We start from the raw sequence: 26,050 nt of genomic DNA, 5'->3' as shown, positions 1-26,050 counted from the left end.
GACTTCCATGTTGAGGATACTGACAGCAGGTTGCCTCACTCCTATCCCGTTTGCATTCAGCTGCTAAAGCAGCCATGAGGCAGCTGATACAGAGCACATCGTCTCTACCATCCTAACGGAACTTGTGTAATTTGTAAATCTTTATTGCCACCTAGGGGCACCAAACTGTTTAATGCTCTCAAAAGTTTAATATGTTGATTAACACTTTATATTTTATAGGACTTCATAAAGATTTTGATCAGTGGGACTGCTTGATTGAAGGAGATGATGAAAATCTTATTCCAGGGACCAACATTAACACAACCAATCAACACATCATGTTACAGAACTCTTCAGGAATAGAGAAATACAATTAGGATTAAAATAGGTTTTTTAAAAGTCTTGTTTCAAAACTGTCTAAAATTATGCGTGTGTGTGTGTGAGAGAGAGAGAGAGAGAGGGAGAGAGAATTTTAATGTATTTTCCCAAAGGACTCATATTTTAAAATATAGGCTATACTGTAATCGTGATTGAAGCTTGGACTAAGAATTTTTTCCCTTTAGATGTAAAGAAAGAATACAGTATACAATATTCATATCAGCCTAAATTTTAATTTTAAAGATGATTCCTTTTCAGTGTCGAAGTTAAAAACTGTTTTTACATTACTTTGACAGACAAGTAGATTAAAACAGGCAAAATCCCAGTGAAAACCTGTTGCAATGATACAAGACTCCCTAAACATAGAGTAAAAAACAATTTCTTGCCTTTTATTATCTACTATGGGCAGTGGAGTTTAATTATAGCAACATGATATTCTAGGTAGAATTTGGCAGCTCTTCTCTTTTGACTTTTGGTCACGGTAAGAAAAATTAGAACAAGCAAAAGCCATTGTTTTAGCACAGGATTGGTGGTACTACACAATTTCAAATGATGACTAAGAGGAGTAGAGAAGGGTTAAGAATATTAGAGATGAGGCAAAGGCAGTGGATTAAATTGGTAATTTTTTGACACTTTAATTCTTTAAGGCATTCTACTTGCTAAAGAAAGGTTCCACAGGTATTACAGCATATAGCAGGGATTCCAGTTAGAATACATTAGTTACTCATACAAAGGCTGTGAAGGATAATAAAACATTCAGAATTACATTTAGCTTCTTCATATTCCAATTAATTTTATTTAATGTTTTAAATTCTATATGTAGTAGTAAAACAGAATAACACGATTAAATGGAGGTAAAAATATAGCTTAAGAATTTATATACTTATAAATATGGGAATCATGGAAAAATGATTTTATTTCCCAGGGGACATAAAAATTTATACCACTCATTTGGTACCCTAGTCCTATCTTAGTGGTGTCAGGTGCAAAGTCACTCATTCTGAGAAATTTTACTTCTGTAGCCATTCAGATTAAATTTTTTAAAATAGGGAGTTAAACTCAGCTTGAAATTGAAGGCTTCCTATAATCTGACCCTAATGCATCTTCTCTGAGCTTTGCTTCTGGCGATTCACATTATATTATCTATTTGAGTAAGCCAAACTTGTCTATTCATTATTCCAGGAATAAGTAATATACTCATCTACCTCAATTACTTTTAATGCAAACCTCTCTCCCTTCTACTTACGGAAATTATAACGGGTTTTTAAGGTTCATAATTCTATTTCCATTAGGCTTCAGAGTCTGATAATGCTTCACAGAGATACACCTTTACCCCAGTCTCATTTAGCAAACCTTTTCCCTATTCATTTTAGAAATAAGCATTCCAACTGTATGGATGTCCCATTCAACACTTTTTTGTTTGTTTGTTTTTTACAGTCTTTTGTTGGTGGCTCATGCTGATGCTGAAAGGAGAAAATAACTATAGAAAATATCTAATAAGGTTAAAAAGAAATAACCTAACATAGTGCACACTGAGTATTTTTCAGGGTAAAGAAAGAAACATTTATCAAATGCCTACTCCTTTTCAGGGACTTTATATCAATTATTTCTAATCTTAAAAAAACACTGCAAGAAAGGTTTTATTATCACCACTTTACAGATGAAGATCAAAGTTCAAAATATTACATAATTTGCCCATGTCACATATCTGTTAAGCAGCATATAGCTAAGATCTGTTTCTAAAAGCTAAGATCTATGCTTTGCAAAATCATGTTTAAAAAGTCATGGGCTTCAAAGTTAGGTAGGTCTGGGTTTGATCAAGCCTCTGAGACTCATCAGCTATCTGACCTTAGGCAAGTTATTTAACCTCTTTATGAAGCTTCAATTTTCTCACCTATAAAATATGGATAATATTGATATGCACTTCAAAGTTGATGAATAAAGTGAAAAAAATGCATTTAAAGTATAAGCTAAGTGACTAATACATAAGAGCTAACATTTAATATTACTATGCTTTCCCCAATCCTCCATTACAGAGGAGAGATGGAACCAAGTATATTTAAGAGTTCTATTTCCTTTTTAATAAAATGAGACCATCATATTAAGGATAAACTTTATTTAAGGATAAACTTTATTCAAATCTTGTATTAGAATACTTCCAAATTCAAACAGAATGTTAGTCAAATGTTTAGACAAACAGGCAAAGATTCAAAGTCAAGACAAAAATTCTGAAGGAGATCCTGCTAAAAAGCTATCCTAAGTAGAATCAAATAATGTACTTGTCATGAGCCCTTATTTTTCTATTTTAATTTAAACACTGTATTTGAAAGGCACCAAAATAGTTTTTGAAATGTAATGTGTTAGTAAACTGTTTAGCAAAATAAATCCTCCCAACTAATTAGAAACGTAAGACAATAAAGACGAAAGATCCCAGATCTGTATATATAACAGGATCACTATAAACACACTCCACCATCAACCTGAGACCTAATTTGTTTTCCACCTATATAGAAGTTTTTGAAAATGACAACTTCTTGTGGTTACATGTTTTCAATTTTCTCAAATACTCTGTTGGTCTGCATAAGATGCCACTTGTTCAAGGGCAGCTTCTGACTGATTGGCCACAGCTATAGATCCACAGTTAAATCTCCATCACCTCCAAACCCCTTTTCTGAAACAAAAAGAGAAAAACTTCAAACTGAGAAAGAAACATACAAACAAAAAAATTTATTTCCATGGGTGTTACCATGACAAATGTAATGTTCTCTAAAAGGGAGAGGGGACAGATGAGTATTCTAATTACTATAGGGCATTATTTCTATAGAAATAGTTTTATTTTCTTATTAATATTTTGGTTCTCACCCTGTACCATCAAATCAAGTTTCTCTAAAAATTATGAAATTGGCATATTTTATATTTTGCTAGAGAATGGTGTGAACAAGGCTGATAATCAATTAGTTCTTTTTCCTTTTTGATTAGTATATATTTTTCACGATATTAAAGCTACCATTAGCTGATTTTATTCTCAATGTGCCTCAATTCTAAGAACCACTGCATTATTTATGAACAAGAATGTGCAATACCAAGAACCAGCCAATAATTTGAATCTTATATAAACTAAAGATTCAGAAATTCCAAGAGATTATTTAACAAATATCATTTGAACATATGAGCTAATTAACAGAGAAAATTCTTTAAAATGTGAATTTATCACATTCATAATTTAACTTTCAAGATTAATTCAATTAATAAATTTCCTATATTTCAAGAAATCCTCATCTTGGGTTATTTATCTCCATAAGTATATTTAAATTTTTTTACCTAAAGTGGTTTTTCTTCCCTGCTACCTATGTCCAAAGAAATTGATAAACCATTTTTGTTTGAGGGATTCAGCATAACAATATTTTTAAGAAATTGTAATTCTGGGTGATAAAAGTATTTTGTTTTAAAAACACAAGTTACCTTTAATAGTGGTATCACCCACTGACATGAAGTAAAGATCTTTCCCTACTCTTTGGGATACACCCTAACAAAAGGAACCTTTGAATTGCTATTGATTCTTTATCATGAGTACAAAATAATTCAAATCAGAAATGGAACCACAGATAAGCCAGAAAAGATGTAAACAACAAAATGTATTTCTATCAAAATTATGACAATCTGATTTTATAATGAGGAATCATGTCAAGTACATTTTCTATTCTTCAAATACTCATTTCTCTAGAACATATCCCTGGAGCACTCTACACAGGGAGTAAAGTATCCTTTTCCAATGTTTAGCTCTCAAATCCCCAACAACTCTGGTAATTGGTGAAGGAGGGAGGGACATCATTGTTCAAGGGGCTGTTATTCAAACACAGTATCCATGTAGAGCCACAGATGCTTTATTAAGGACAATGAAAAGGGAAATATTTCTCCTATATTCCTTTTAACAACCAATAGCATCATGTGCATGCATTATGTGATACAGTAACTAACAAAATACTCTTATGGTAAAATAAAATAACTCAGATAAGAAACCATTTTTTTAAAAAAAGTAATTAGATTCCTAGATCATAGTGACTTGATGTATCATTAAAAAAAAAGTCATGTATAATACAACACTCACTTTGTAAGGAAAGCTAGCTCATTTGTAGACAGGTATCCAGAGTTAAGAGCTTCCTCAAATTTGAGGGAAGGATATTTAAATCTCATTAGTAACCAAATCAAAATTTTTAGAGTCTTACTCATAAGTAGTTTCTATATGTCTGCTAACTGGCCTAGTCAAAGCCAGAGGTAGTTATCTATTTACTTATCTAGATATATAATTTTATGTCTACTTTAAATAGTTCTTTTCTATGTAGCAGGCATAGAGAACTTTATCCAAACTGAATCTTGTATGTACACATGTATGCATTTGGCTGTGGATTCTTCATAATTAATGGATGGAGACAACCCAAATGTAAAAAGTTTTAGTAAATACTGATGCAAAAAGTGTAGTAGGCTGGTATTTTTGACCTAAGCAAAAAAGTAATTAACATAAAGAGAGATATTCATTGATTTTTTATAGTAAAAATTTCAAATGACCTAAATATCCAACACTATGGGAAATGGTTTAATACATTATGGCTCACTAGTGTCATGCAGCATTATTTAGCTATTAAATATTGTTTATGGCCTTCTGGGTGCAGCCAAGATGGAATAAGCTGACTATAACCTCTTTCGCTGATTACAATGAAAAATTCTAGACAGAATATAAAAAGCAACTACTCAAAGACTCAAAAGTGAACAGAAATAGGTAGATTAAGAATTAAAGTAAAAACGTGAATAATGACTCACAACAGGAGTGAGTTTCATAGGCCTTTTCTTTTCTTTTTTTTTTTTACTTCTTTGTCTCCTGATTTTGATCTGAGGGTGGGCCAAATCAAAGCTGCCTAGCTAGGGTAGACAGCAAAACTCTGAGAGAAATTTCTTATTTATAGCCAGTGGACTAGGGATAAAGGAACCCTGAATGCTAGAGAGTAAGAAATAGGTAGGAAATCTCTTTGCTGTATTGTGGTGTTATGTTTATTTCTATTTTTTTTTCTGGCCCTGCCCTGAGGGTGGCTAACCCCAGTTACTGCCTGGTGACAGCTATGGCAACATAGGCACCTACAAATGTGAGAGATGACCCGTCTCTCTAGCCAGTGGAACCAGGAAAAGAGCTTTCTGTCATCTGAAGAATAGTAATAGGAGATTGTTTTTGTTATCTCTTTATCTGCTTCGCTCTTATGGGCAAACAGAACTGTGTGGTGGAGCAGAGGCTGAGAGAAAAATACTGTCTGGCTAGGTGACCAGAAAAAGGGGCCATTGGAGGCTGGATAAAAGAGGATCCTGGGAGCCAAAAAATGTGGAGGACATCTCAGAGAGGAAAGGAGTTGAAAATGTTTAACTCCTAATGCTACATGTGAACTCTAAGTCTCAGGATTGCCCCTGAGCTATGCACATGCAGAACAGAGCCAAATAAGCACAGCAAAGTCTTTGACACTTAACTACTATATAAACCACTGACCAAAGTCCCTGACTACCCTGGGTGGCTTATGTACCTGGAAGACCTGAACAACAAAGGCTTTGAAAACTAAACCGACAGGACAATCACCAACCACAGAAGGAGAAACAGAACATGTAGGATGAATTGAAACCAGCTGATCATCTGCTGTAACAAAAACTTCAACATTCTCCAGATTTTAACAGGACCCAATGTCTTAAAACATAATATGCAAAATGTTCAGGATATAATCCAAAATTACTCAACATACAAAGAACCAAGAAAAGCTGACCATTTCTCTAGGGAAAAGAAAATCGACAGCTACAAACCCCAAGATGACCAGATATTAAAACTATCAGACAAAGATTGTGAAGTGAGAAGTTCAAGAAGTCCAACCAACCCCAAACAGGATAAACTCAAATGCCCAGACACATCATAATGTCATGGCAAATTGCCCACCATATAGGTCTTAAATGAAGAAAAACAGAATATAAAACTATACATAGGATGAAATCAATTGTGTCTAAAATATGTAGATGAAATACTTATATTACACATAAACAGAAAAATTATAAAAGAAAACCAAACTGGTCAACCTATTTGTCTCTGGATGGGTATATTATCGGTGATTGTTACTTTCTCATTTTTAATATTGTTATATTTCTCAGGTTTTCTGCATCTAATATGTATTTTATTAGAGTCATGAAGACCAAAACATTTTCTAATCAAGGAGTAAAACATTAATAACTAGTTTTCTCAGAAGAATACTTGGCATAAGGACTAAAATCACTGATTTTGTTATTGCTGTTTTTAACTATTGTCACAGGATTTTTCTCCCATTTTTCCAAACACAAGGACTTTGGAAATAGTTTGTTAAATCACCTTTCAAAATGAAGAACAATGCTCTCACTAATTACTATTTATAGAATTCCATACCTCAGGTGGACTCTTATCCAATTTGGGTATGCCATTCCAGACATTCTCAGGGTTCACTATCTCCTCCATACCATTTGAAAGGTTCAAAACCTACAGGAGAAAACAAATTTTTTTAAAGTGTCCAATTCAAAAAAATAACTGATTTATGTACCGGAGCAATTATTTTAAAAATGAAATACTATTATTATTATTATTATTATTTTGAGATAGGGTCTTGCTCTATTGCCCAGGATGGAGGGCAGTGGCAGGATCAGAGCTCACTGTGACCTTGACCTCCTGGGCTCAGGCAATCTGCCCATCTCAGCCTCCTGAATAACTGGGACTACAGGCGCACACCACCATGCCCAGCTAATGTTTTGTATTTTGGATAAAGACAGGGTTTCACTATGCTGCCCAGTCTGGTCTCAAACTCCTTGGCTCAAACGATCCACCTGCCTTGGCCTCCCAAAGTGCTGGGATTACAGGCATAAGCCACTGCACCTGGCCCTAAAATAAAACACTTTAAAAGACAATGAAAATGAATTTATTGAGCTTCAACCTTATGTTTCAAACTCCATGCTACTTCAGTTTCCCAAACATATGTAGAGTATCTATGACTGGTGATCAAAGATGGATAAAATTTCAACAACAAATAGTTCAAAATCTAGTGGAGAAAAGACCTCTAAGCAGATAATTACAATACACCATAGGAAGTTCAGACTTCTGTAGTAGGAGGTATAGGATTGTAATACAGAAATAAGGCTCTTTTTGGGATGGGGGAAGGTTGAGGACAAGAATAAATTTAGAAAATAACATCAGTGAATGCCCCCTGGTAGAGGCAATGGGTAAGTAAATTGGAATTAACCAGTTTGGTAACAGGATGGAATATAGGTAAAATAGAACTGCAATATTAAATATATCGAAAGAGCAAGCAGATGGTATATGTAAGAGAAGTCAAGAATTTTGATGTCCATCTAATATAAAGTACAAAATATAAAGAATTAGGGCCAAAGAGAGTACATAAACACTTAACCCTAGAGGATTTCCTATGCCATGTTAATGAGCTTGACTTTTATGTTCCAGGCCAGGGGCTCTCCAATTTTAATGGAATATGAATGCACATTCTGGAATCCTAACCCCAGAAATTCTGAATTAGCAGTCCAGGCCAAGGCGTAGGAATCTATAATACAATTTAAAAAACAGCCGGGCGCAGTGGCTCATGCCTGTAATCCCAGCACTTTGGGAGGCTGAGGTGGGCGGATCACGAGGTCAGGAGATCGAGACCATCCTGGCTAACAAGGTGAAACCCCGTCTCTACTAAAAATACAAAAAATTAGCTGGGCGTCGTGGTGGGCGCCTGTAGTCCCAGCTACTCGGGAGGCTGAGGCAGGAGAATGGTGTGAACCCGGGAGGCGGAGCTTGCAGTGAGCCAAGATGGTGCCACTGCACTCCAGCCTGGGCGACAGAGTGAGACAAAAAAAAAAAATATATATATATATATATATACACACACATATATAAATATATATACACATATATACATATATACACATATATACATATATATACACATATACATATATACATATACATATATACATATACACATATACATATACATATATATACACATATACATATATACACATACATATACATATATATACATACATATACATATATATATATACACACACATACATATACATATATATATATATACCAAGTAACTCTCGAACAGGTGGTTTTCAAATCACGGGAGAAACACTATCAACAGGCTCCCTAATAAGTTTTACACAATAATGAAGTAATCAAATTTGCATTTTACAAACTTCACCCTCACACCATGGACAATCAATTTAAGGAAGACTAGAAGAAGCAAACAAAATAGAAGGTTATTAATGTAGTTGTGAAATGACTCAACTAAGGTAGTGGCATTAGATATAAAAAATTCCAACTAAGAGATAAGAAGTGTAAAGTGTGGAACTAGGTGACTAATAGCATTTAGAGTAAGGGAGATAGATGATACAGCCTAGGATGATTTCTTGCTACGATTCTTATACATGGAGATTTAAAATATATGTGCATTACATCAAGTTATCAGGGGGAACAAGCAAGTAAACATTTGTTCAATCGCGTTCTCTAGTCTGACAGAGTCTGGTAAACTTTCCTTAATAGTCTGCAAATACATTTGGAGATAAAGTACTTAAACATCACTTACCCTTGTTCCTTCTTCAGCTGTTTCTAAAATCTCACATTTAGACCATGTGTTTCTTAGACTTGACCACACAACACATTTAGATCCAACAGTAAAGGCTTTCAGAGTGTAGGTGTTCTGTAGTTGAGCTGCCAAATTGAATTGAGTAAGACTCAGTGCATATCTCTTAATTCCTTAATGTAACATACACAAGCAAAGCATTTTCCTAATCTGCATTATTTCTATATCATCAATATCATGTAATTAGTACATTGGTATGACTGTCTCCCTCAATTTTGTTTAAAATTCTTGCAGTGCCCCCCCCCATATAATCTCTTATTGCTTTTCTAAACCAACAAACCAAACAAAAAATCACCACAAGGATGTGAATCTGATTTCTAACAGTGAAAATCGCTAATAAAATATGGTACTATTAAGACAAGTGGTGTTTTTTATACTTACAACAGCCATTTCTATAAGAAAGCAGCATGTTACAAATGAGCAGACATTCTTATCACAGAGTTAATACTTACTATTATTAAATGTGACAATGAGGAATAAATATCTAATGCAAGGGTAATACTTAAATAACTTATGTATTACCCATAGGATGGCATACCATGCAATTAAAATATTTTGAAAGCATTTTTAAGGGACTAAAATGCAGGATTCAATACTGTATGATAGTATGATCTAAATTGTTTTTAAAACTATATAGTAGACATACACAAAGACGGTAAAAGACAACAAAAAGAAAATACATCATGGTGTTAACATTGATCACTTCTTGTTGATTTTCATTCTCACTATTCCATTATTTTCCTTATTTTTACAATGGTTCAAATTTAATAATATAAAAATTGACATTTAAAAAGTATAGCATTGATTATAAAAAGCTAAAAGTTACCCATTTAACAATTCTTTTTAAGTAGCAAACAGTAGTAAAAATAATTTATAAAAAAGTTAATAAATGTTCTCCAAGATTTACACATGAAACATTTTTTGATTAATATAGGCTACCTAAATCTATTTTTTTTCTTTAAGGGTTTCTAATGAATTACAAGATCAATGCATGATACAGTTAAGTCTAAAAGACCCTGTTAAAATAATCCTTAGTGTAAATTAATGCCTATAGTAGTGCTATAAATTTGGCAAGGGAATACCATGTTTTATAAAACTTACCAACACATGCCCTCTTGATTATAAATGTGATTACATTTTAAATGTGATTACCTTTTGGAGACTAATAGATTTCAAGCATTCAATTTTTAAACACAAAACTAATATTTCAGTGTTTCTTCCAGCACATATTTTGCACTGATTTCATAATATATTTTCCCCAAGCTTAAAATGCCCCTCATAAAATCCAATCTGATTCACTTTCCAGGTTTTTAATCTCTCTTACAAAAAATTATTTTTTAGAAATCGATATAAGAATTATTCTCTTTTCTTTAAAACACATAACAACTCTGGAAAGTCACTATGTTAAACTTAAAAGTAAAAGCACACTTTGGGAGGCTGAGGCAGAAGAACTGCTTGAGCCCAGGAGTTTGAGACCAACCTGGATAACATGGCAAACCCTGTCTCTACAAAAAACAGAAAAATAAGCTGGGTGTGGTGGCACACACCTGCAGTCCCAGCTACTCGGGAGGCTGAGGTGGGAAAATCTCTAGAGCCTGGGAGGCAGAGGCTGCAGTGAGCCAAGATCACACCACTGCACTCCAGCCTAGGTGACAGAGCAAGACCCTGTCTCAAAAAAAAAAAAAAAAAAAAAAAGTAAAAAGGAAAAAAAATTCACATACCTGAGATATGATCTGGTAAACCATTATTGTGCTTGCTTCCATCACTGCTTTCTTCCTCAGAGAACAAAGGCATCAATGCCGAAATGGCATCCCTGTTTTTATACTCTACAAATTCTTCTTCACATATATTCATTTCATTCTGTGTTTTAGGATCACAATCTGCTCCATGTAGATGCAATGACATCCTGCGCTGGTCATCAAAAGATTCTACACAACTTGACTTTCTCATGTCCTCAGTACACATGGATTCCTGTGCTTTCTGACTAACTCCTAAAGACAAAGGATCCATCTTGTCATCTAAAGGCAGCTGGGCTGTAGGTAGTTCTAGTTCTGGCTGTTTCTCAGCTTCACAGCTGAGAGGAAGCTGCAGTGTAAATAGCTCCATGGCGCCTTTTGTGACACACTCTTGGGAGAGTGGCACATTCGGTGGCACCGGGCTTAGCTCCCCTTTTTCTTCATCCACCACCAGAGAATTCTGTAACTCAATAGATTCCAGTTCTAAGAATTCTTTTGATTCATCATCAGGAGAAAGTGGCACCTCAAGTGAATTCAGTTCTAGTATCTCCTTTGTTTCATTAGCATGTGGTAGTAATGTGTTAAATCCTGTAATCAGGTATTTATCATCAAACTCTGCTTTGTCAACCAGATGGCACTCTAATTCACCTTCCAGTTCCTCAGTATCAATTTTATCTTTGCAGGGGTTTTCAAAGCCTTCACAAATGTTATCAGTTTTAGGGTCACGGAAGTTACTTGGTTTGGTTCCAATAATGTTTACATCTTTTTCAGTTATTTCAGCAAGCTCATCTGTCTGTTGTTCCATGTATATTTTATTTTGTACAGCTTTATTACTTAATTTCTTAAGTCCTACATCAAGATTGTAGGACCCAAGAGTCTGCTTTATCTCTGAGTCAATATTTTCATAGGGAAGAGCACTTTTAATAATACCAGTCTTAGAATATTTCTCCATTTTCTCATTAATACTTTTACCTTTGCTTTTCAAGTCAACAATTGCTAAAGGGATATCACAAACATCCCTTCTGATTTCTAGTATTGTTATTTCCAACACATCTTCTGTTATTATTTCATAGAAATAGTCATTTCCCTCTTGAGAACATAATCCTTCTGAAATGTTAAACCCTGAGAGGCAACATGGAAAGGCTTGCATGGGAACCGACAGAAGTTCAGAAGGAATGGCCCAGAGTGCTTTTGGGTCCACACAGTCTTCAATGTTTCCAAAGTCCACAAGCCTGACAGATACAAGATAATCTTCATAAATATTAGTGATAAGTGCCCTATAATAATGTCCATCTTCTCTGTATCTTACTATACAAGGATCTCCAATATAAGGACATGGGATACAATTTCTCCTGTCTGCTACCTGTTCTCCAGCAGTCTGTACTTCTACTTCTAAACACTGAAGTTTCTCCGTATCAGCAAACTGACACCAAAAGTACTCAGGTCCATCTATCACAGTGGCATAAGCTCTTATCATTTTTTTTTCTGGATTATACCAGTTAAGAAATACTGAAGTGTCAATGTCTGATTTGTTAACAGACTTTGAACTGGCACTTTTAATTACTTGGGTAGAAAGTTCTACTTGAGATTTTTCACTGAGAGCATACCTGCTAATCATATCATCTGCTATGATCCCATGTTCATCAGCAAGAATAACTTCCCATCTGTCTTGAAATTTAACAAATTCACATCTTATTGCAGCCTCGCTGGTCCGTTGGGAAAAGTAATGCATCATTTTCTTAGAATTTTTATTGTCAGGAACCTCAAATCCCTGCAAGGAGCAATGAATGCACAACCCTGGCAATATTGCATTAACAAGGTCAAGCCTACCTATTTTGTTAGTATGAACCACAGAAACATTGCCATAATCTATAAACTGCACAGAGAGAAGGTCATTGGGTTGTTGCTCCTTGATCACAGCACGATACCATAAATTATCTTCTGGGAAAACAGCACATATCATATCTCCTCTTTGCAAAGGTGGACCTGCATAATATTCGGGCCTTGTTTTAACACTGTTTAATCTCTCTGAAAGATGACTAATTTCAGCTTCATCTTCTATTAGTTGAACATAAAAGTCTGAAAGGTCATTTATATGAGAAACATATACAGTTGTTTTAAATCCAGGCATTATAGTCTTCTGTGGGAACTCACAAAATTTCAGAGGCAAATCTTTGTCACATGAATCTCCTATTTTTCTCTCTGAAAGAGTAGCTTCTACTCTTGCTGTTTTCAAGGGTGTCTCAGCAGAAATTTCTTCTTTCTTTTCTGTTGTTAATGGAAACACTTGACTATTTTTATTTCCCACAGAGTCTTGATATTGAGTGACTAAGTTTGTTTTTGTTAAACTTTGTAAAAGTTTGAGTTCCTTGTATGATGAGTTGATCTGAGGTTTATATGACTCTTCCAAAATTTCTTTATTAGGTAACTTGTTCCCTACTGATTTACTTAAATACTCTGTACATGGCAACTTCATATTCTCATTTTTTTCTTCAAGAGTTTCAGTTGTAGAACGGAGGACTTCACTTTCTTTTTTTCTTATTCTATCTTTGTAACTAAGTAGCCCCAACTTCTTATTAATACTAGCACTAATTTGAATATTGTCACCATATAGTTCTATAATCAGTGTTCCATCTGGATCTTTTGCTACAACTAAAGCCTTCAATGACTTATCTAAAATAGTCTCCTGAAACCACACCACCACTTCTTCTGGTATATGATCAGGAATATCAGATAATGAACATCTGACAGCTTGCATGGGCAAAAGTAAGACATCATATGCATCACTAGGTATTGGAAGCAGATCATCACTTGTTACTACATAAATATTCCCAAAATCAACAAAGAAGACTTTCTTTGGCTCTTTCTCTATTACTATGCCCCTATACCAGTTTCCATCAGTATACTTGGCAAGGCACAAGGTTCCAGGGTTCAAGGGAGATGTCTTTAAATTCAGCAAAACTTTACTTAATTGTGTAATACTACATGACAACTGTTCTAAAATATTTGCATTTCTTGCCAGCTGGCAATAAAATGTCCAAGGGTCATCAATATGCGTTATATAAACTAATTCTTCACTTCCAATTTTCATATCATGTGTAGAATAGAAGTAGGAATGTAGCTGAACAGAGGACTCCAAAGGCTTCTGAAGTTTTACTGGTCTTGCAAGTCTCTTTTCTACCAAGAAATGGCATGCACTCTGAAAGGGGGTTAGCAAATCCACAATGTTAAACGGTTCTTCATTATTAATTGAAGCCAGAGCAAATATTGTACATTTTAATTCTAGATTTTTTTGCCATGCATTATCTATAAATTCATTGAAAGCTTGTATTGCCTTTACATCCCAAACAAAGGGATTCTGGCCAATTGGTTGAATTAAATTATAAAGACTGCACCTAAAAGCCTGTGCCTTAACCTTCAGAAATTCTTCACTAATTGAATAAATATTCTTCACAGATACCATTTCTCTGTCTCCATAATCTACAAATGTTACATTGACATGCTCCACAGACTGTATCCCACTAATAAGTGCTCTGGACCACTGTCTGTTTACTGTTCGCTTAGCCAAACAAGCAAGGGTGTTTCTCTGGTGAGGAGCAGCTGTATTTTTGCAATAGTACTGAATATCAGACATTAGAGTTTTAAGTCCTTGTATGTTCCTGGTCAGCTGACACCAGAAATAGCCAGGGTTTTCAACATAAGACACTCTGACTTCTACTGTACTTCCAACTTCCAGCTCTCCTTTACTAGAGGAGCCTGGCTTAATTTCCAAGCAATTCTGTATAAGAGGAAAATAAACAGATGCTCTTTTCACTTTTTCCTGCACAACTAGTTCAGTTGAACCATTTGTTACAACTGTTGTGTCACTCAAAGCTTTTGAAACAGATGTGGTTTTATTCTCTCTCTTGGCTTTCTGCTCTCCTTCTCCAGTCTTGGCAAAAGGTATTTTGTTACTCTCCGTAGTAAAGTCATTTGAAACATGCCCTGGGGAGTGGGCATTTACCAGGATATTTTCCTTTGTTTCAAATTCCTGATACTTGGCATATCCAGCTTGGGCAATTACCTTACTAATGTTTTCTTCCCCTGTTCTTGATTCGTCAAGAATCTCAATAACATATTGATGATCCTGTTTATCAAGAATATGGATGACTAATTCTTTGTGGAGCACAGTCTTTTTAAAAAAGGAAACTGCCTCCTGGCTCCAAGTTTTTCCCAAAGGCCAAATATCAGCCAGGGTGCACTTCACAGCCAATATTGGTAGCTGCCTAAACTGAGGAAGCAGCATCCTTACGTCATACCAGTCCACATTTTCCGAATTGCCTCGGTCAACTAAGAATACATCCACACTCTTGTCATCCAATTTGGTGACTATGGCTCTATAATAACCATTTTCTTTCCACTTGACACAGCAAAGGTCATCAGGTTCAGGTTTCAAAACTACACCATCCAGCTTACTGGCAGAGGAATAGAAACCACACATTCTCCTCATCAGCTTACTGAAGGTGACATTGTGTTTCCTCAACCTAATCCAAAACTCAGAAGGATTTTTAACAAACTCTACCTGCGCATCGTAGAAGGCATTCATCTTTAACCTGATAGATCTTAAGGCTGGGAGTGAAATCTCTTCATCTACTTCTTCAGCAGGAGACTGAGACTGAGATGTTTCTGGTTCCTCCTCCTCTGTTGCCTGGCTCTGAAGGACTCGGTCAGCCAAGCAACACGACTGTACTCCAAACACACGGTTCAGATTAATCCCATCTTCTCCATACAGGCTGACATAATACACATGCTCAAAGGAGCAATAAAATTCAATCTTTGCATTCACTGCCTTGCCTAGTATCAGTGCCTTCAGGTCACCGACCTGGGACCGAGACCAGCCTCTCCCACCGTCCCAGAGTCCATACAAAGCACAAGGGTAGGTCACCACCGGCATTCGAAAATATTCAGGCAGCAAGTACCGAAGGCTGCTGCAACTCACTAACTCCTTCCTTCCATAGTCCACATGAAGCACCTGGGCACAGCGCTGGGGCCGAAAAGTCTCAAGCAAGAGTGCTCTGTACCAATGTCCATCCAGGCCACAGGATGCACACGGAGAGCCCGGCTTATCTGGGCTCTCCTCCCTCTCCTCCCAGGTGGCACTGGTAGAGTTCTCATCCCCTGTCCCCGTGGAACCCCGGTATACCTGGGCCATGCTCTCAGAGAGGCGGTGGATCTCCTGCGAGACGCTGCGGAGCTGGCAGTGAATGCGGTGGGGATGGCACACTTGGGTTATGACCACGGCCTCCGTCACGCCCAGCTGCAGCTGGGGATAGAAGTAATCCAGACCAGGCTGCTTTTGCTTGAGCGGGACTCGCGAGAGAACCGGGACCCCGGAGCCCACGCTAGCAGTGGCCGCTGTGAGATAGCGCTCCAGCAGCGAACGGAAGAGGCTGTCGGGCACCCGCCGAGCCAGGCCCAGCTCCTGCATCTGTTGGAACACATCAGGCACCTCCAGGAGGACCAGGCGATGGAGCAGCAGCACGTCCAGGACGCACCCGTGCACCTCCTTGCCCTGAAGGTTGCTAAGGAAGTCCACGGCGTCGGCGGGCCAGTGCTGCAGCTCGCCTGCGCCCGCGCCGCAGCCTGCCGGCACCAGGCCCGCCAGCACGCAGCCCAGCACTTCCGAGGGCAAATTGAAGAACTCTCTGCGCCCGGGCGCCAGCGAGCCTGCTCCGGCCGTGATGGTGCGGCCCTCGTCCAGCAGGAAGACACGGCTCTCCTGTGCCTGCCGGCTGACCACGCGGCAGCGGTGCCACAAAAGCCCGACCTGCACCAGGCACAGCTCGCCGGGCGAGGCCGAGGCGCTGCCCAGCGCCCACTGGCCGCGCGTGGCCGCCGCTTCCTGGATTTCCCGGCTCAGCCGCAGGTACTCCCCCCGCCGCTCGCCCACCAGCCCCCACAGCTGCACCGGGATCACATCGGGATGCACGTCCACGAAGGACACCCGCAGGGCCAGCGAGGCTCCCGGCGCCGGCATTCCGGGCGTCGAGCACATCTTGACGGCGCGGCGCGGCCCCCACTTCCGGAAATTCCGGGCCGCGCCTCAGGGCCTCGAAATCCTCCGCGCCGCCGAAAGGCGAGTCCCAGCCAAACTAGGTTCAAAGGACCCAGTGGAGGGGAAGAATGCCAGCGAGGCGTTTCCTCGGCAACTACCCCGTCGAGGGTCCTCCGGGACTCCCGCCACGGACTGGTAAGACCCGGTAGCCCCTCCAACCGCCCGAGGTCGCGCTTCCGGGCACGCATATACCTCACTCGGCGCCGCCACTTCCGGCCGCGGGGAGTGGGCGGGGCCAGCCGAGGCCTGGGGTTGGCCTAACGCCTAAGGGCCCGAGGAGCTTGTTGGGACGTTCAGGAGACCCCGAGGTGGGAGGTTTTGGACACAACCCGCATCTCCTCAGAGCGCCTTCGACTCTGGAGGCCGCCGTGTGACGGCCTGACACAGGGCTGCGGTGAGGACCGACCAGAGAGGGATTTCCTTTTCGTCCTCCCAACTACCAGGGATTGAGCACTGGGGGGCCAGGCAAGGTACTAGCCAGTGGCGTTCCCGACGGGAACGAGAAGCGCAGGAGCCAATGGCACGTTCCTAGGCGTTAAGGCCGGAACTCTAGGAGGGCCCTGGGTGCTGCTGCGGGGCACGGGTGCTCCTGCTGGCTCAGTGTGTCCGTGGACAGCCAGGTGCTCAGCCTCTATTCTTTAACCCTGTTCCATCATCTGAATTGATAAGAGTTGTTATGAGGTTAAAATAACGTGTGAAAGTATATAGCAACTGGTACATATTTCCCTTCCCACACTTAGCTGATACGGGTTCCTTTGCTGCTTTGCTGTCTAACTCTGGCATCCCAATTTTGAAGGCATTTTCATTTACTCACAGAGCTAGCACAGAACTGGATTCATAAAAGGAGGCCAAGAGGAATGGAATCAACATTCCTTCAAGCCCCTGCTGTATATACTAAAATCTTAACAGGATAACCCTTTGAGGCCTCTGTTAAATGTCCAAACCTCCATTTGGAATGGAAAAGTGCAGGCAAACTAGGAGAAGTTTCCAGGATATGTCTACATTAGATTTTTGTTCATTTGCAAAGTTAGACACATCCGTGGAAGCTTCTTATAGTCTGCCTGTACTTTTCCTTTCATTCCACGTTTCGAAATGTCATTACATACAAATACAATAAGGCAGTGCTTCAAATGACCCTGGCCTAACTGTAAATCTCAGTGTCTTCAGTCTGTCCAGATTAGAGGCAACCATGTGCTTCCACATCACCCTATGCTTACTTTTTCACGGCACTTTTCACATTGTGTGGCAACTGTCTGATCTCTATCATCCCGCCAGCCGACAGGTTCCCTTTGGCAAGTACCGTTTTTTGGATTCTCGGAATCTAGCTTGGAGTGAAGGCAATGAATATTTGCTAAATGAATATGAATGAATGAATGGATGAATCCAATTTCTCTAAAAGCCAAAGCTTTTCTTTTCCTGAAGAACTCATCCTTGAAAACTCAATTTTCCCATTTTTTTTTCTAATTGTTTCGTATTCATTATGGAAGAAAAACATTTTATTTAAAAACATCTAGCAAGACCTAGCTCAAACATCGTTTCCTCGTGACCCTACTATTCACCCTGGCAGAATTGGTTATTCCTTTTTTTTTTTTTTACATACTTCTATATTATTATATTTTGTAGCTCTCTGTCTGCCACAGTAGGAACATCTTAAAAGCAGGAACACTTCTCATTTATTTTTATGTTCTCGATGCCTAGCCAGTGCTGGACTGTTAGCATCCAGTAAATCTTAACAAGAGTAAGCAATCTAACACTATGCCCTTTACAGTGGAAAGAAGGAATTCATTATAAAATGGTCTTATGATCACTTGAAATTGTTTTATCATTACATGGAATAATGGAGACTTTAATCCATCATCTATTTCAGGTTCATGTAGTATAACCAAACTCCTTTGTAGACCACAGGGTTGTAGATATTATGACTTTTTGTATTTCATTTGTCCTCCAACCTCCTTCCATGGCTCATGGCCTTAATCCTAGGACGTCAGGGTATATCACGTGGCCGTTATGGGCTGATCCGAATCCTTTACCCCCATCCACCCAGATTTTCCAATGTCCTACCTTTTCTGTATCTGGAGCAGGTAGCATTAGTTTGTTCTGTCATGCTCTGCTGTTGGACAGGGACTCGGGTTAATTTTAAAAATCAGGTCATTGCACTGTTAAGATTAAGCTCCCCTCATATATCTCCCATACTATATTAAGCAAAATATCTTGAGTTTTATAATAAATAAACTTTCCTCCCATTAGTCTTGAGAGGCCCTTGGTTTCGGAAAAGAAGGGAGAGGGGATTTTTTTTTTTTTTATTATTGTACTTTAAGTTCTTGGACATATGTGCAGAACGTGCAGATTTGTTACATAGGTATACACATGCCATGGTGGTTTGCTGCACCCATCAACCCATCATCTACATTAGGTATTTCTCCTAATGCTATCCCTCCCCTATCCTTCCACCCCTTGACAGGCCCCGGTATGTGAAGTTTGGGAGAGAGGATATTCTTATCCTAATACAAATACGTAAGGGATAAAGGGGGAAAGGTTAAGGCCAGGGATGGAATGTGTATGACAGGTGTTTGAATACTAATATTATGAGCCACTTCAATATTTTTTATGGAAATGATGCAGGAAAATTGGGCTAAATAAATCATACTTATTTTGTGCTATCTTAGGCCTCTGTGTATAGAGAACTCTAAGCAGAAATGCAGTATACTTTACAGTCTATAGTTTCTATACTACTAATTGACTTTGTTTAAAGTTGCTTAGAAAAATTAACATTTACTGGATATTTTTAGAAAACAGTTCAAGTAAGAAATACCCTGTTAGGAGAATGAAAAAGACAAGCTACAGACAGGGAGAAAATATTTGCAAACCACACGTCTGACATAGGACTTGTATCTATAATAGATAAACGACTCTCGAAACTCAATAGTAAAAAAAATAAATTTGAAAATAGGCAAAAGATATGAAGTGGCATTTCACGGAGGAGGATGTACAGATGACAAAGAAGAATATGAAAAGATTTTCAACATCATTAGCTATTAGACAAAAAAAAAAAAAAAACCCACAATGTTATATCACCACATGCCATGGTAATGACTAAGCTAAAAAATCGTGATAACACCAGTACTGGCAAGAATGTGAATAAACTGCATCACTTATGTTGCTGGTAAGAATGTAAAATGGTACAGCCACATTTTAAAAACTATGTACTTGCCATATGACTGAAAAATTGCATTTGGGCATTTATCCCAAAGAAATGAAAACATGCTCATGCAAAAACCTGTACATGACTGTTAATAGCAACTATATTCCTAATAACCCAAAACTGGAAACAACCTAAATGCCCTTCGATGGGTAAATGGTTAAACAAACTGTGGTACATCAATACCAAAGGGTCCTACACAGCAATAACAAGGAAAATGAATTATTGATGTGAGCAACAACTTAGGAAGGTTCTCCGTAGAATTTTACTGAGTGAAAAAAAATAGTAAAAGGTTACATACTGCATTCTATTTACATAATATTCTTAGATTAACAAAATTATAGAGATGGAGAAAAGATTAGTGGCTTCCAGGAGTTAGGGATGGGGAAGAAAAGGGTTGAAAATGCCTATAAAGGGATAGCATCAGGCATGGACTGATGAACTGTTCTGTATCTTGTGTGCAGTGATAGTTATCAAAGCTACACAAAGGTGATGAAATTGCATGGAATCACACACACACACACACACACACAAATACAAATGTGTGCTTATAAATTAGTGACTTTGGAATCTGTGGATTGTACCAATGTCAATTTGCTCCTGGTTTTGATTGTGTACAACAGTCATGGTATATCCCTATACGTTTTTTTTTTTTGGAAACTTTATGGAAATCTAAAATTATTTCAAAATAAAAAGCTTTTAAAAATTTAAGATTTCAGTGTCACAAAATACAGTTTTATTAGAATACACACACAGACAATTCAAGACCAGATCATTATAGGGGGCAATGAGAGTAGAGAGAGCATAGTCTTTTGAATTATAGCAGGATTGGCCTCCATTTGTAAGAGCCATGTGACCCAGGCAAATAATTTACCCTCTGTTTCCATATCTGAAAATGGATATAACAGCATACACCTTACACTTTGGTTCCAAGGACTGCATGAATTAATGTAAATACAGTTAACATGTTTGCATTAAATAAATACTTGAGATGCAACAAAACATAGTGGGAAAGGAAGGGCTTTAGATTTTGAAAGTCCATGTTTATCATCTCAGGGTGACATGGATAATAAAATTTTCAGAGTTAGGTTCTCTTCATCTATAAAAATGGAACTATACTTAAATATGAAGACGAAATGAGCCAATATGGGTAAAAGACCCACCACAGGAAACATGTAATAAGTTGTAGTTATTAGTGATATGAATGAAATTAAAACTTAAAAAATATGTTCTCTCCTAGGATTCTTAAAGATTAAAAATCTTAAATTAGGTTTTTTAAAAATTTGGTCTATTTAGGCATAATTTTTGTACAGTAAAACTCACACTTTCATATTGTAGTTTGATATTTTGACAAATGTTTACAGTTTTATTCCCTTAAAAGTGTCTTTTGAAGAAAATTTGTAATTTTGATGAAATCAAATTATTCACATATTTTTCTTTTCTAAATGGTAGTTTATTTTGTTGTTATTGTTCCACTAAATCTTTTACTAACCCAAGGTAAAAAAACAAAACAAAAACCCACAAAAACAAACTTTCAATGTTTTTGTTTAGAAGTTTTATAATTTTGGCTCTTGTATGTAGGTCTATGATTCATTTTAAATTAACTTTTTGTAGTGAGGTAAGGGTTGAGGATTTTATTTTTATATATGGATATCCAATTGTTATACTGCCATTTGTTGCAAAGACTACACTTTCCAGTTAAGTTATCTTGGTGCTTTTGCCAAAAATTAATTGACCATATGTATGTGAGTTTATTCTTTGACCCTTTATTCTGTTCCATCAATCTATATATCTGTCTTTGTGCCAATACCCCTTTGTTTTGATTATTTTCTAAACTGCTTAAAAGCCAATTTTAAAATTAAGTAATATGAATCCTCTTTGTTCTTTTCCCTCAAAATTGTTTTTGATTTTCTATATGTATTTTAGAATATACTTGTCAACTTCTGCAAAAAAATTTGAAGGCTGCTGGGGTTTTATTAGAATTGCTTTGTAGGTAGAGATCAATTTGACAATAATTAACTTTGGAGCAATACTGAGTCTTTTAATCCATGGACACAGTTCATTGCTCTACTAAAATCTTTAATTTCTCTCAGTAATGTTTTATATTTTTCAGTGAACAAATCTTGTACACATTTGTTAGATTTATCCATAAGTTTTTAATGTTTTTATGCTATTGTAAATAATATTAATTTTTAAATATTTTAGTCCCTAGTTTTTCATTGCCAGTATACCAAAATATATTTTTGTATATTGGCCTTATATCTTGTGAATTTGCTAGGACTTCATTATTAATTCTTGTAGCTTTTGGTAGATTCCTTGGGATTTTTTTTATATATGTAATTATATCATCTGTGAATAAAGGCAGTTCCATGTCTTCTTTTCTAATATATGTGCCTTTTATTTCCTTTTCTTGCTTTACTGCAGTGGCTAAGACCTTCAGTACAGATTAGAATAAAATGGTAAGAATTGATATTGCCTTGTTCCTGATTTAAGGAGAAAGTCTTTCACAAATACGATGTTAGCTACAGGTTTTACTTAGATCCTTTTTATCAAGATGAGGAAGTTTCTTTTTTATTCATGTAAAAATTTGAGAATTTTTACATCAAATACTGTTGAATTTTATCAAATACTTTTTCACATTCTGTTGATATATGTTTTGTTTTGTTCTGTTAATTGGATGAATTATATTGATTTTTTAGGATGTTGAACCAATTTTGTATTCCCAGGATAAGTCTCACTTAGTCATGATGTATTATACTTTATATGATGCTGGATTCAATTTGCTAATATTTTTCACATCTACGTACATGGATTTTTAAATTTTCTGTTTATCGTGGTAAAATATACGTAAAACAAAACTTACCATTGAAACCATTTTAAAGTGTAGAGCTCAGTGGCATTAAATATATTCACATTGTTGTACAACCATTACCACTATCCATTTCCAGATTTTTTTCATCATCCCAAACTGAAACTGTACACACTAAACAACTCCTCATTCCCTCCCCACTATTCTAAACTGTCTTTATGAATTTTCATTATTCTAGTACCTCAAGTAGAATCATGTATGTATTCACTTTTGCCTGGCTTATTTCACTCAGCATAATGTTTTTAAGGTTCATCCATGCTGTAGCATGTATTTCCTTCCTTGTTATTACCTTCTTAACTCAGAACTATATCAGGACAAAACAAAACCCGTGATAACAAGCAATTAGGCACTTTAAAATATTTACTTTTAAAATCAGAATAACACAGTTTATTTACTCACATATATTCCTGTTTGTTACCAGATATTTTCAGCAAACAGACATCTTTAAGCATCTTCATCTGCTTTTATCAAACCTTCAACTGGCTCCTGCTGCTGTTGACAATCACAGCAGCCTGTTGGGGGTAAAGTATGGGGAGAGAAAAAAATAATGTATTCCTCAAAATTCAGAAATAATAAAACACTTGAGTGGGTAAAATGTGCATGTATATGGCATCAATGAAGGCCAAATAGTGATATAATTTCCATACATGCTTTAAAATCACATATTTATTAACTGTTAGTCAATTATATATTATTTAAAACTATCAAATTCTCAATTTTATGAAATAGCTATTAAACAGATGAAGATGATCCTTAAAAATTATGACGTTTTAAACACACATGATCATTTAAAAACATAATTAAGCATTTAATATGGTAAAAAATTTCATAAAATCAGAAGTGTTATTGACCCAACATAATTATTCTGAAGAAGAGAACAAAATGATTTAATCATGTGTATAAATGTCTTTCTCCCCACTCTCCAAAAAACCCTCTCAATTCAACAGATACCTTCAGAGTGGCTCCTATTTTAAGTTTGTAAGGGATACAAAGATGTGTTACATGGTCCTTGCTTTCAAGCAATACATTTTGTGTAGGGGACGCTGATATGTACATCTATGTAGTAGGGGAAGCAGTGGGAGAAAGGGGGTACTGAAGATACTGAAGGCTTCAGAGAGGAAATAGTAGGTGATTATTTTAGATAACTGAGGTAGAATTTAACCAATACAAATAAAGATGAATAGGTGGTGGTGGTGGGAAGAAAGGTAGATGGAGGGAACAGAATAAACTACATAGAAAAGCAGCAAGTATAGTGCATCTCCAGGGAAATAATTAGAGCAATGCATTTCCAAGGAGGTAGGGTACAGGTATGCAGTGAAAGGTAAAAGTGAGAAAAATGGGCTGGAGTCAGGTTGAGAGGGTCTTGGATATAGCATTAAAGGTTTTAATTTTTAGTATGTGTGTATATAGGAGAAATTGAAGGTGAGAATATGCCCAAAGTTGCCTGATGGAAGACGACTGTGCTTCCCTGTGAAGAATGGATTTCAGGGTGACAGTCCAGACACGTCAGAAGTCTGTATTGTACTTTAAGGTCTGAATAATTTTTCCCCATCTTGAAATATGAGAATATAAACCCAAGCATAAAGAATCCTAATGACATTTTTAAAATTCTATTTTTTTAAACATCACATCAATATGGCTCCCTTTAGGTATACACAGGTTAAGATTCTAGAGTTCAATCACTTCAGCTTTTCTTTTTTTTTTTTTTCTTTCGCGGACAGAGTCTCCCTCCGTTGCCCAGGCTGGAGTGCAGTGGTGTGATCTCAGTTCACTGCAACCTCTGCCTCCTGGGTTCAAACAATTCTCCTGTCTGAGCCTCCTGAGTAGCTGCGACTACAGGCGCATGCTAATTTTTTGTATTTTAGTAGAGACGAGGGTTTCACTGTGTTGCCCAGGCTGGTCTTGAACTCCTGACCAGTCCGCCCGCCTTGGCCTCCCAAAGTGCTGGGATTACAAGCGTGAGCCACCGCGCCCGTCCCACTTCAGCTTTTAAGGAAATGGGAATTCAGAGAAGTGGAGGGACTTGATCCTAGTTATACTCTTCTGTCAGAAGTAGAACCCAAAATAGGATAAAGATCTTTAGATTCTGGGTTCAGTCTTTCTTCCACATTATCTGACATTCAATAATAATATATATTTGCTGGGTAGTCATCTTTAAAGAGTCTCAGTTTAATTGGGAAGAAAAGAATTACTTATTTTCCTCTCCAAAGAAATTGTTTTAACCATCAAGTATTAAAATTGACCATTTTTTCTAGGAAAGTCCTGAAGGAATTTGTTTTCATTAATAGAAAAAATATATGTAATTATAACAACTGTAAATAAATGTGCTTGAAAATTTGAAGATGACTGAATAACAAATCCTTTCATATTTATATTGTCCTGAATTTTTATTTTTTTATTAGCAAAGTAAAAGAGAAATTGCAGACTCATATGATAGTCACAGATTCTTTTTTTTTTTTTTTTTTTGAGACGGAGTCTCACTCTGTCACCCAGGCTGGAGTGCAGTGGCATGATCTCAGCTCACTGCAAGCTCCACCTCCTGGGTTCACGCCATTCTCCTGCCTCAGCCTCCCTAGTAGCTGGGACTACAGGCGCCCGCCACCACGCCCCGCTAATTTTTTGTATTTTTAGTAGAGACGGGGTTTCATCATGTTAGCCAGGATGGTCTCGATCTCCTGACTTCGTGATCCGCCCACCTCGGTCTCCCGAAATGCTGGGATTACAGGCATGAGCAACCATGCCTGGCCAGTCACAGATTCTTAAAACAATAAAGATAAAATTAATTGATTCATGTTATACGTAGCTGTAATCATTTTTTCTTAATAGCAAAGAAATGCTACTAAAGAGAGCAGAGATTTATATAAAAATGGAAGATGTATACCTACCCACTAGTAGCTTACAATCAAATAGTATTTGGAGCACTTGAAAAAGACATGTTATTCCATATTGAAAGCAAACTTAATAAATGTTATCCCTTTAATTATATATAAATTAATTCATATATAATTTATATCTTATATATGGCAAATTTAGTCTATAATTATATATACTAATTCATTTATACATATAAAAAACTACATAATTAAAAATAAGTAT

At 37.0% G+C, this 26,050-nt stretch overlaps 2 protein-coding genes across 5 annotated transcripts in view; one reads left to right on the top strand and one right to left on the bottom strand.

Annotated features, from left to right (window-relative positions):
* Positions 1–22,555, top strand: part of PLA2G7 (phospholipase A2 group VII) — a 53,412-nt gene extending 30,857 nt beyond the window's left edge. For 3 of the 4 annotated variants that reach the window (XM_009451403.5, XM_009451400.5, XM_518519.6), the window contains one exon: positions 220–3,374. In XM_009451403.5, the coding sequence (XP_009449678.1) occupies positions 220–356 (137 nt within the window). In that variant the 3' untranslated portion in view covers positions 357–3,374. Of the gene's footprint in view, positions 1–219; positions 3,375–22,509 lie in introns of those variants that run through there. The other variant, XM_054685877.2, reaches the window with a different exon arrangement.
* On the bottom strand, positions 2,457–22,546 carry TDRD6 (tudor domain containing 6). Its single transcript, XM_527399.7, has 4 exons — positions 10,778–22,546; positions 9,000–9,124; positions 6,800–6,889; positions 2,457–3,028 (listed from the first exon to the last, which is right to left on the bottom strand). The coding sequence occupies exons 1-4, from the start codon at positions 16,824–16,826 to the stop codon at positions 2,999–3,001; spliced, it is 6,294 nt and encodes a 2,097-aa protein (XP_527399.2). The 5' UTR covers positions 16,827–22,546; the 3' UTR covers positions 2,457–2,998.
* Positions 22,556–26,050: the final 3,495 nt, after the last annotated feature.

Source organism: Pan troglodytes, chromosome 5, assembly GCF_028858775.2.
Source record: "Pan troglodytes isolate AG18354 chromosome 5, NHGRI_mPanTro3-v2.0_pri, whole genome shotgun sequence".
NCBI lineage: Eukaryota > Metazoa > Chordata > Mammalia > Primates > Hominidae > Pan > Pan troglodytes.
Note: the sequence above shows the minus strand (reverse complement) of the source record. Positions and strands in the feature narration are given on the sequence as shown.

What these genes read in the sequence shown, in the direction of transcription:
- TDRD6 (XM_527399.7), bottom strand. Translation starts at nt 16,826, where the DNA reads ATGTGCTCGACGCCCGGAATGCCGGCGCCGGGAGCCTCGCTGGCCCTG. An exon ending in CAGCTGAAGAAGGAACAAGG is followed by an intron (nt 6,890 to 8,999) that starts GTAAGTGATGTT and finishes TTTCTCCTGTAG; the next exon opens with GTTTTGAACCTTTCAAATGG. An exon ending in TGGATAAGAGTCCACCTGAG is followed by an intron (nt 3,029 to 6,799) that starts GTATGGAATTCT and finishes TTTTTGTTTCAG; the next exon opens with AAAAGGGGTTTGGAGGTGAT.